General features: G+C 35.7%; 1 protein-coding gene across 3 annotated transcripts; it reads right to left on the bottom strand.

The window, feature by feature from the left end:
• Window positions 1-583: 583 nt before the first annotated feature.
• dok2 (docking protein 2) lies at window positions 584-10,759 on the bottom strand. 3 transcript variants are annotated; one of them, XM_027021993.2, is made up of 6 exons: window positions 10,547-10,759; window positions 9,818-9,949; window positions 8,678-8,845; window positions 5,675-5,774; window positions 2,187-2,362; window positions 584-2,059 (listed from the first exon to the last, which is right to left on the bottom strand). In XM_027021993.2, the coding sequence occupies exons 1-6, from the start codon at window positions 10,604-10,606 to the stop codon at window positions 1,043-1,045; spliced, it is 1,653 nt and encodes a 550-aa protein (XP_026877794.1). In that variant the 5' UTR covers window positions 10,607-10,759; the 3' UTR covers window positions 584-1,042. The 3 variants fall into 3 exon arrangements, with proteins under 3 accessions (XP_026877794.1, XP_026877795.1, XP_026877796.1); XM_027021994.2 differs by having other exon boundaries at window positions 9,818-9,946; XM_027021995.2 differs by lacking the exon at window positions 8,678-8,845.
• Between the last annotated feature and the right edge of the window lie 2,011 nt (window positions 10,760-12,770).

Here is a 12,770-nt window from a genome sequence, read left to right as displayed (position 1 = left end):
ACTTCTGCTTGCATGTGGGAAACAGCATAGCAGCAGAACCTGACATGACATGGGAGAGATAGTGTTTACAGATCTTCTCAAGTTCAATAAATCACACAAATTAAACTAATGTAGATGAGTTTAAACTCATAAAGCTATTTAAATGGCTCTAATAACTAGCTACCTCTCTTGTTTACATAGAAGGTTAGACCTTGTCTGCTCTGCCGAGCTGCACAATCCATCTGCCATTTTTATATGGCTCAAACAGCTAATAAGAAACAACTTTACGCTACATAGCTAAAACGCAGTTTTGTGATTGGTTCAGAGAGAATAGCACAAGTTAAACAATAGAGCCTTTGCTTGCTTTGTGCTTGGGAAGAAAAATAATAAATCAGGGGGAGCAATGCCCCCCTCCCCACCCAGCTACAATCCTGAGTCCAATATACATTATGAATTTTGCTGTACTACAGAAGGTCACTGTGGTTTTAGTTGTGAAGTGTTGCCGAAGGCCTAGTTATTTTCTACCATCCCATCAGAGTGAAAAAAATCAGCATGTCCTGTAGCTTCTGTAAAAAAAAACCTCAGCACAATCAGATGGGACCTACTATACACTGTATTTGTATATTACATGTCACATTTTAATAGTATGTTTTATCAGGATTATTTATGATAAACAGTGTTTGTGTCTTCATATTTTACAAGGTTCTTCAAAAAGGTTCATATAATCAAACAGGAATGAAATGCATTAATTATGTTACATGGTTTCAGTACTTGGATTCATCAATGCTGAACTCCACAAAGAATATAAATCATTCATTCACAAACACTACAAATCATCCATTTACAATGACTATAAATCATCAATTCACAAAGACTATAAATCATTCGTACACAAAGACTATAAATCATTCATACACAAAGACTATAAATCATACACAAAGACTATAAATCATTCATTCACAAAGACTATAAATCATTCATTCACAAAGACTATAAATCTTTCATACACAAAGACTATAAATCATTCTTACACAACATAAGTGGATGCTAAAACATTTCCAGCCTATTCAGTTTTGTTACTAGCTTTCATTTTCAATATCACATTATCATATGTTGAAGAGTCATCCTCGTATCCTCTTTCCTGCTGTGCTTTTAATGCCCTCCTGGCTGGTTTGGGAACCGCATAGTCATCTGACAGTGCATTATAAGGGTATTCATGCCCACTTGGGTCCATCACAGCACCTAGTGTCTTCCAAGCATCACCTCTGACCTCCTCTGGGTCATCATAGAGTGACGTGGGACCACTAGGTGTCAAAGCACAACCTTCAGGTTCATCGTAAATGTGTTCCAATGTTGTATATGAACCTAAATGTGTTTTGTGTTCATGTGAAAAAGAAGATCTTATGGCAGACTCATCTATGCTATCATAAAGTGGTTCTGTGCTTTCTTCATTGGCTTTTGTTTCAATACTGGAACAAGGTTCCACTACAGGTGGTGAATGTTGATGTGAAGCTGCTAAGATGTCCACCATGATGTTCTTGGCAATGTTGTCAAAGGGGAGTGAATATTCTGCATCATCAGATTTTGAAGAAGGACAAAGAGCTCGACTTTGCTCCTCTTGCTCAGCCGGAATCTCCCTGTCCACAGCTGGTGCTGAGGCACGAGAGTAAACTTCATCTGTTTTGGCTAGGGGACAGCTTCGGAAGTTCTTCACCTGGTTCTTGCGTGGTGGAGGCCGAGTGTCCAGGTTTAGACTCTTGACCCCTGTCAGATGCTTGTCTGCTGGGGTCTCCAGCCTGGAACGGTGGGGTGATGTCTGATTGTATCTATCCTTCATTGCTCCTTCAGTCAGCATGCTGTAAATGGTGCTGTTCTCTATGGATGGTGAGACTTTGGGGGGCTGAGAGACAGGCTCTTGCTCACTAGCACCACTTGATGCTTGTCTTTGCGATATACCTGCCTTCTGAAGGTTGATAGCAGCTTCCACATACTGGAAGATGGCATTGCCTTGCTTGGTATCAAACTCAAAATTTCCCTCCCCTGAATCACATCTTCTCCCAGCCTCAAAAGAGAATGTCATCTATTGTTACAAAGACACAACATAAAAATTTTGCACAATGCTGACATTATGGGCTTAACATGTGTAACTTGTTTCCAAATTGGTTAGCTTTTCCAGTTTTATAAACACTGAATGAGAGGAGTCATACCTTGTCCCGTCCGAACCTGCGGAGGTAGCGATATGGCCAGGTGAAGAGCACATCTCCTGACTTTGGCTCTTTCAGTAAGAGGCTATCAAAGTCTGTCCGTAATAGGTAATGTCCTCTCAGGCCACACCTGTCTGTAGCATCTGTACGTCTTATTGTTACCTTGAAGTCCTTCATTGCTAAATACAATAAGGCAGGAAGTTTTCTTTAGTAGCAATATTGAAAGCCATAATTTTTTTTAGTGCATTTATTGTAAAATTTATGTTGTAATAGTGTAGATTAAATGGTTTTGCTTTTGCCAACTATGTTGGTTATCTTTGTCATCCTAGAATAATATAATTTTAACAATTATATATATTATAAATAATAACACAGAATTTATATTTAATTGTACAATGGAACAGTTTGTGTGTTTATATCATTACTGCACAAACATGCTGCTATTATCAACATATGGTCTCTCTGTGAGTAGGTGCACACAGCAGTCTGACACTGCAGATATGGTTTGAAGCTGCCTAAACCTAACCCTGTTTTATTTAATCCTGAACATGCTTTATTTAATCCTAACCCTAACCCTTTTATTTCTAACATATGGGTTTGTGAGCCTCACTAAAGCAGCTTCATGGAAAGGAAACTCACTGTTACAAAAATGAAATTCTAGCTTCTGTTTGCAGTTTACCACAAGTATGTCTTCTCTCCACAAAACTACGAATGATACAGTTCCTTCCGGTGAAAGCACACTAGTGCTACAAAAATAGAATTTGATAGCATTGGAAAGAGTGAAAGACCTCTAGAGAGAGAGAGATTGCTGTCTCTTGATTATTTCAGGTGACCAGGTGCTGATCATTAACAATTCATCAATTCAAGTCACATTATTTCCGAAAGTGCAAAAATAACTAAGATAAATAAATTATTTACCATCTCTCTCTCTCTCTCTCTCTCTCTCTCTCTCTCTCTCTCTCTCTCTGGTGTATCTCTCTCTCTCTCTCTCTCTCTGGAGTATCTCTCTCTCTCTCTCTCTCTCTCTCTGGTGTATCTCTCTCTCTCTCTCTCTCTCTCTCTCTCTCTTTGGTGTATATCTCTCTCTCTCTCTCTCTCTGGTGTATCTCTCTCTCTCTCTCTCTCTCCTTGTCTGTGCATCTCTCTCTCTCTGTTTGCTTTTATAACTTAAAGCTCAGTACTGAATACAATGAATGTTGATATGACAAAAAATATATAATATAAAATATAAAAATATAAAATTATGAAAGTTATGAGAATATAAATAAAATTCCCAACTTGGCCTCCACCAGCCTCCAATTACAGCATTTACTGTAGAAATACAGGATCAATGCTGATGCCTAGCAATACAAAAAAATAATAAAAATCTCTGTAACGGGCAAGGATAAGTATAATGAACAATAAGTACTACTGTTTGTTAAACAACATTAGTGTAATAATAGTCAGTTAATATGGGAGCAGGGTCAGTGGTCATTTAAAAATGAATAGATGGGCGTTCAGTCTGTGTTTGAAGACTGCAAGGGACTCTGTTATCTGGACAGCAAGTGGAAGTTGGATCACCACATCTTTCATTACGGTCGTCTTTATCCACCAATAATCTGTCCGGTTGGTTAGCCATTACCATGTTGTCTGTCCATATCTGAAAGTCCCACGGGATCATAGCATATTCATTCTCCACCACCTTTGGGTGTGTATCCCACATTGACCTTGGAACTTTCAGCCTGTATTCAGCACAGATGTTCCTGTACGTTATGCCAGCCGCTTGTTTATGATATTCCATATATGCTCTGCTTGCTAGCATCTTGCATACTGCTGTTATGGATTGTCTCAGCATTGCACAGCCTGCATCTGGGTTCCTGTCTGGTTTGGCAGATCCCAGCCTCTAGTGATCTGATACTCAGTGCTTGTTCCTCTGCTGCCATGATTAGTGTCTCTGTGCTGTGTTTCAGTCCAGCTTTTTCCAGCCATCAGTAGGATTTCTCCATATCAGATACGTCCACTATCTTCCAGTGGTACGTACCGTGCAGGAGTGTTTCCTCCCATGATTGTGATGACTGGTAGAATGTAAGTGTTGATATACCTGATGACTGGTAGAGCATAAGTGTTGGATAGCCCATATTTAGTTTCTCCCATACTGCTTGTCTCACTCTTTGTAGGTGTTTGTAGGCCTGTAGGTATTTGTAGGTGTTCGAATGTAGGTATTTGTAGGTGTTTGCCTGTAGTTGTTTTCCGTGTGGCCTCTCCATGATTCCCATTCCCCTGTGGAATATCAAGGTCCTTGTAGCTGCTCTCATCATCTGTTTTGCTACCTCCAGTTAGTCTGATCCCCTCTGTTCTAGCCACCTTCACTCTCCTTGTAACCGTCTGACTACACTTATCCAGTCTGAAGGACATTCCACTGTCATTGCTGTATATCTTGGTGAGATGGATTAGTGAGCCGATGTCTTGTTCACTTCTGGCATACAGCTTGATAGATATATGTATGTATGTATGTATGTGTGTGTGTGTGTGTGTGTGTTTGTGTGTGTATACACACACACACACACACACACACACACACACACACACACACACATATATATATATATATATATATATATATATATATATATATATATATATTATATATTCTAATAAAGAGACAGAAATAATTACCTATGGTCATTATACCATTGCTAAAACAACAAATAAAATGGTGGTCTAATATGTAAAATGCTATAGGTAGTGAACTGCAAAAGCCATTCTAAAATGTTATGGCTTGGATAATAATAACATAATTATAGTTGAAAGAAAACTCTTAATAGAAATATAACAATTGTAGCGAAATTATGCCTTCATAAGGCTATTTGTTATACAAATGTTACACTATAAAATTATGCAAAAAATTTCACTATGTTACACTATGAAAATATGCAAAACATTTTTAAAATTAATACAGTAAGGTTATGCAAAAGTTACTGTACTGCAAAAAATAACACTGAACTAACAATCTCATTGAACAAATGTGTGTTATATTAGAAGAACAGAGGAGTATGTCTACTAACAACCTCTTAAACATCTAACAAACTCTTAGACAACTAACAACCTCTTAGGCATTGACAGCAGGATGTCACACCCTATGACTGATAACCCTGCAGAAAAAGAGAACACTGGTGTGACATGATAAGCAGACACTGGTGTGATATGTTTTTCCACCACAAAACAGGAAAAATGGGCCAAAGGTTTCCACTACGTGGCAGAGAAATGAAGAAGTATGCTTCTAGTTTCAGCGTGTGACCAAAGATCAAATGTGGCATCAGTGTACTGAAAAAACACATCTTTACGTACACATATACATCACATACATAATTATTACATAAAATAATTTTATACATGTGATATTTAAGGTGTTTTTCTTCATTGCATAAAGGATTCCTCCAACGTGCTCATGTGGGAAATTTATGGATTGCTCATGTCTGATGTTATTTTAGTACAGTCATAGTTTTTCATACCAGCTTCTTTGCCACAGTAGAGAGAGTTGTTAGACATTGTGGCCTCATCAGATTTCAGCATATTGGTCTGCCTTGTTGCACCTCTTTCAGCCCAGTTCATCTGCAGAAGGCACACAATGAGAAATGTCTACTAATGCAGGTAGTTTCACTTGGTCAGGTAGGTTCACCACTGTGTATGAGAACAAAATCACAAAATATTTAACTTCTGGATATTCATATATATTTACATAAATCATGAGAAGGACAATGCAATAGCTGTTCCATGAGTATTAGATTTTTCGTGTGTATTAGGATTTGGTCTGCAGAGAAGTAAACAGCAATGCTCCATTGTACAAAAGGCACTAGCTGAAACCAATTGTGACACCTCATTATTGCACGAATCATCATCATCATCATCATCATCATCATCATCATCATCATCATCTCAGACCCTTATCTCTATCTCTAATGTCTAGGATTGGGGTTAGGTTTAACCCTAATGTCTAGAGGATGAATAATTTAAAAACAACGTTTTTTTAATTGGTTTATGCAAGTCAAGTTGAGCACTGTGAGGCTTTCTACCTTTTGAGTAGCTATTAAACTTTGCATTAAACTATTAAACTTTGCATTGGACCTTACTTTGAGTTTCATATCAAGAAAATACATTCATGGTAACTAAATATATACAAAGGATCTTAGCTAAAATCAGTTTGTGTAACATAATGTCACAGAAGTACATGTTCTTTCATTTTGCCAGAAGTGGCACAAATGGTTTAATTGCTATTCTGTTTACTACTACTAGGATTAGGCTACACCTAATCTTAACCTTCTTTCTGTTGACAGGCTACAGCTGATTAAGAGGTCTGCAAGTTTTATCAATAAGACATTTTTACCTGTTTGTGTACAGTTTTCACAGTTTACTACAATAATGTTTACAGATTTAAAAGCACTACATCTTCCTTCCCTACTGTTTGTTCTCTACCTATTTGTTTGACTTCGTTTAAAATAAATAAATAACTTGCTCAAGAGCAGTAACTCTAGTTTAGCAATGCACCCATAGATTAGGTTCAGAGACTAGTGATCATTTCACATTTTTGCCACTGTGGACATTCTGAAAGATTGGAGTTAAGTTTAGTTATAGATGCTCAGTTATAAAGACTTCGGGTTAGGGTTAGTTATAGACGCTCAGTTATAAAGAGTTAGGGTTAGGGTTAGTTATAGATGCTCAGTTATAAAGACTTAAGGTTAGAGTTAGTTATAGATGCTCAATTATAAAGACTTAGGGTTAGGGTTAGTTATATTTACATTTACGTTTACATTTACAGCATTTAGCAGATGCTCTTATCCAGAATATATCCTAGTACAGTTCAGTAGGTTAGAATCAAACATACCAATGAACCAGAATACTGTAGAATACAGGGATGAATTCTGATACCTAGAAGTACAAAATACATAAGGTCTATCTTAAACAATGATAAGTGCTATAAATAATAAGTGCTAGAGTTTGTTAAACAACATAAACAATACCCTACAATAAGTACTAAATTAGTCAGTCAATATGGGAGCATTGTCAGTCATCCTTTAAATATTCTTCAAATAAATGGGTCTTCAATTATAGATGCTAAGGTATAAAGAGTTAGGGTTAGGGTTAGTTATAGATGCTCAGGTATTAAGAGTTAGGGTTAGTTATAGATGCTAAGGTATAAAAAGTTAAGGTTAGAGTTAGTTATAGATGCTCATATAAAGAATGGCTTTTTACATGTTACATGTTGGCTTGTTCCAAAATATTGTTTTGCTGTCCTGCTGTTGATTATTTATCCATTTACCAAAACCAAGACAGCATTAGTCAACTGTTATAAAATAAAATCCTTAGGATCTTGCCTTGTTCTAATTTTATTTTCCAAGCATGGTATCTTTCCAAGTAATGTCACTCTTTCACCATACAGTGCTCAATTATCCAGCATTCCTTTTGTTGTTCAGTGTGCTGTGTTTACTAGACTGTTGTAGCTTGCAGACTGACTATGCCTCATATGTTGGGCTTGACCAGGGATTTTAAACACTACATTTTATCCTGGTAAGAATCCTGGATCTTATTTGACATTGCCTTGGTAGGGTATTGTTTATTGCAGTGGCATCAGCATTGATTCCTGTATTTCAACAGCATTCTAATTCAATGGTATCTTGAACTCTAACCTACTATACTGGCTAGGATATATTTTATGAGTAAATGACAAAGCACTTTTGTAAGTCGCTCTAGATAAAAGCATCTGCCAAATGCTGTAAATATTAATGTAAATGTACACATTAAAAATAGAATGCCATATAATTCTGTTGTATTACTAAAGGCCTTTTCTAAATGCAAATGTAGGGCTTGACCTGGTCAAGTCAAGACAACCATTTTACTGTATCTTAAAAAAGTGTCTTGCTCTAGCTCCTACCAAACCACATTCAGGTATGTTAATGTATATTTATGCCTAATTTGGGCATAAATATAATTTGGTTCAAATGTTGCCACATTTCATTCTCATTATGCTACATCAAACGGTTACCATGCTGAAACTGCAGAAAAATCATCTATTTGAGCTCATAGAGTCTTCTTATGGCATTTTCTCTTATAACTAACAGAGAAAATGTAAAATTTAGTATATTTTAGTGCAAGCACATTAAAAGCCATAACATTTTGTACCTGCATTAACAAAAATTGGTGTTGTTTCAGCAATTCCTTTACATCTAAATTACATCTAAAGTTCCTTCTGGTCATACCTGTGAAGTAAATTTATTTGTAGGCAATCTGATAATGAGAAATGAAACTTGCTTTGTATGTGGGATGTGGCAACTAATAGGTAGCAGACCATGGTAAAATATCATACAGCATGGAGTAAAGGTGGGTAAACCTTTTATAAAGAAAGATTTTAGGCTGATGCGTCATTTCAGAGTACTTAGAATTTTTTTGCATTATCTGTCAGAAAGGGTTAATCAGTTGAAGACATTAACACAAAGTTTGCATAAGCACAACATACGTACAGGAAATGCCAATTCACACAGTTTTTGCATCCAGTCCTCTAATTCAGACATGTCCACAGCAAATACAAAAATCTTCTCAGTAGTCTCCACCAGGAAGGCCTTGCAGTCCTTTGGACACCCATCAACATCAGCATCCGACACACGGATACAGTCACTCAGCTTTATAACCTACAGCATCACAATAAACATCATATAATTTAAGCATTCCACATTTGCAGTGTGTGATATCATTCAGCTATATAAGCTGGTTGCATTCATGAATTTATCAGAGGTATGAAAGTGACTCAGAAGGATGTTGTAGATATGCTGGCTTGTTGAACTGGAAATGAGTATGAGTAGTGGAGTGATGGAACTGCTGCTATTGACCATACATTAACATAGCCAATAGTGCTTGCTTTGGCCTTAGTCACTGGGGAGGCAACTATTTTATTTTGGCTATGTGATTAAGGTAAAAAGTCTAAAATTATTAAGGACTGGTGACATTGAGCTTGTATTAACAGTGCCAGTAGGGTTTGGTATAACCTTAGTCACTAGGGAGAGCACTATAGTAACAAAGTGGGTTTGGAGGGGAATGGGCTCAGGATGCCAGATCTCAATGTGGAACCTCTGGAAGTTTTGTAGGCTTAGTTATATAACATGGAAGAAGCGGGGTGCCTACTTGATGACTCCAGCTTGCAATGTGATGGTCTCCAAAGTTTGTTTTTTCTATGAGTATGGTAGGTAAGGGTTGGGTTCAGGTAGCTAGGTCATTATGTAATCCCTAGTGTGTTGGACATGTAATTAACATTATAACATATGTATAGTTGTATTATGAAGCATTTTTAAAATCATATAAAATGTTTGTTTTGTCCTGAGTTTCCTATTTTGGTGTGCATGTATGCATTTTTCAAGGAAAACAAAACTATTAGCCCTGCTGTATATATAGTACCAACATTCATTTGATAATAATGTTCTAATACATTCCATTGTCAAAAAACATGAATTAAATAGAAACACACACACAAACACACACACACACACACACACATACACACACACACACACACACACACACACACGTTTTCCGAAGTAACAGCATTTCAGTCCAGAGGCACAACAAAGCTGAGTGAGGTGTGAAAATATTTATTTTTATTTACTGACCTTCTTGTTCTCCTGTTTGCATTTTGATTTCTCCAATGTGCCAAAATTTCCATCTTTAGATTCAAAAAACTCCAGACGTGAGATGGAACATATACTCTCCTGGTACAGTATACACCACACTTTCCTCCACTTCTAAAAGAGAAGTGTAAAAAAAGGAAAAAAAATAATAAATTTAAGGACGAAATATAGACCAAAAAAACAAACAAAACTAGTGTTAAATAACTGTTAAATAATGAAGATTGCCAGTATAAAATTCTGTTTAATCATACACAATGGTGAACTATGGAAAGCAAATGGGAAAGTCATAGCAATTGATGTCGATGTGTTAGCTTACTGTTAGTGAGCAACAGTTCCTTGTACCTTTTATATTATAACACTTTGGTGTTAATATTTATTTGGACACAGATACTTGCAAAATCAGTGTGAATTTATTATCAAAAACAGTCTACAAAATTCATTACTAGCCTATACAATTTATTCTTTTCCATAGAGATGGGTTAATGTTTTGCCAAAATTGCTTCGAGCAGACATACAAACGAGTTTAGTTTATATATAGCATGAGGCTTCACTCAAAATAGACTCAAAAGCTGGACTCAAATATTGAAAATCATTTGAAACTGGTTTGCACCAAAGGTTTATAGAACAGTAAATTAATTCCGCAGTTGGCAGTGAAACAAAATTAGTTGCTATAAATAAAAGCTATTTCCGGATTTGAATTTGCTGTCTTACCTTGCCAAACCTCTGCTGTTGTAAATATAGCAAACCCCTCTTTTGAATGTCCTCCTCCATTTTTCTCTTACTTACACTTTGTCCTCTCTAATTCTAACTTACAAGGTTAACCCTTCATATAGCTCAACACCCTTTTCTTCTTGCATTTGCTTGCAACATAAGCAACATCAAGTTCCACCATTTGTACATCCTGTATAACCCAGATGAGGTACGCCTTTCTCTCTTCCGCTCTCTCTGTGTGCATGTGTGTGTGTGTGTGTGTGTGTGTGTGTGTGTGTGTGTGTGTGTGTGTGTGTGTGTGTGTGTGTGTGTGTGTGTGTGTGTGTGTGTATGCACACACATCTAAAACCACAAAGATTGCTCAAATTTCAGTTTCTTGGTGTAATTCTTTGCACCTGTAGAGAAACTCTGAATTTTCTGAATGTGGTATGGTTTTCTCATATAGAATGTAAAGGTGTTAAATTAATAATTTTCGAACTACACTAAATAAAGAAACATGCTGACATAATTTATACAATGTTATTTTCTTATTTATTAATATAAACACAATAGTTTTTATGTTTATTTAATATGTTTTATAATAAAAACAACAGTTATAGACCTTTTATATAGGATGCAAAGAATAAATGTTTTAATGTATCAATGAAATTCTTGGTTTGTCCTTAATAAACGGTCAAATTATTTATAATTATGTGAACACAGTTGAGATGAGATTTACTTTACTGTAAATCATTTGATTCACAAGCAGATATGCTGTACTGCACAGCCAGTGGAATGTCTAAAGCCTTTATAAATGTGGTAAACATGTAAGGAAACAAATGTACTCCACCATTTTGTGCTAACAGAGGAAAAGGAATCTTGCATTTCAAGCATTTCAACCCAGAGAAACCAAAGTCTGTGCGGTTTCATTTTCTGGCAGGCCTATCAATAGATGGAATATTTATCATTTATTATTTATTCCTTATTTTATATCCTGTTTTATTTTAATTTTTACATTTTTTTAATAGTCAAATATTGTTGTAGTATATGTGCTGTCCAGTTATTTTAGTAGGTTGTATCATACATGTGGGCACTCACCAAGACAAATTCCTTGTATGTGTATACACATACTTAGCAGAATAAAGTGATTCTGATTCTGATTCTGATTCTGAATAGCCACAATCAGTGGGTTGTAGCCAAAATATTAAGTATAACATCAATTACATAATTTTAAATGTTTAATGTGAAATATTTGTGATCAGATACAATTTTAAATGCTTAATCTAATTATAGTTATCTTATGTTTAAAATTACTTTAAATTATACTGTGCAAATGTATTTATTTTGACATTTAGACATAATATTGTTATTAAGCTTTAAATTAATGTATTATTAATGACCACAAGGGGGAGACAGAAGCCTTCCTGTGCCAGTCTACAAACAAAATGTCTGGCTTACTAGAGATGAATTTCACCCTACATCATTTCTCTCTCCAGCCTTTTTATTAAAAGGTTTACTAAATTGAAAGAAATTGAGCCAAACATTAATCTGGATGCTATTTTAAACGTACGAAATTTTTTACATTTATCATTTTGAAATTAATGCAAAATACAATTTACACGTTAATTTTTCAAATCTTATTTAAATGTTTTTTATTTGTTTTATTTTCAAATCTCAAAATTGCAAGCATTTGAAATGGTACTGGCTGACAAGGAAGCAATTTCATTCAAGCAATTTTCACATAAAAAATTGGGTTCAGCTTTATTTGTGCAGTAGTGCCTCTCTTTCAAGCATCTCATGTCTTAAGGGCAACACCAACTACAAAAATGTAATAAAAATATAATGTGGTAAATTATTGTATATTCTTTTGATCATTTATAACTGCAGACAAGAGAAATGTCTCTGCTAGTAAATTCCAGAAGAGATATCTCTGGAGAGCTTTGGGTTATCACATGTAATGATGTCAGCAAAATCAAGAGGTATGGCTTACAAATCGTTAAACCTGTCCATATAACCAGCCAAATTGTTTGAAGTGCAACAATCTCACTTGTCAGGATACTTTAATGTGAAATTCTAAGGTAGCTGTCTAGCTGTGGATGCTAGGGGTGAGGAGCTGGTACTTTGAAGGTGTTTGTTTTTGCTGGTTTATTGCGCTTGATTTAACAGAAGAGACAATTATAATTTGAATAGAATAATATTTCATTACTGTTGCTATTCACTCTTGATGCACAATTCTATCCATAGC

This window comes from Electrophorus electricus, chromosome 18, assembly GCF_013358815.1.
Source record: "Electrophorus electricus isolate fEleEle1 chromosome 18, fEleEle1.pri, whole genome shotgun sequence".
Lineage (NCBI taxonomy): Eukaryota > Metazoa > Chordata > Actinopteri > Gymnotiformes > Gymnotidae > Electrophorus > Electrophorus electricus.
The sequence above is the reverse complement of the archived record's forward strand: the minus strand, read 5'-3'. Positions and strand labels throughout refer to the sequence as shown.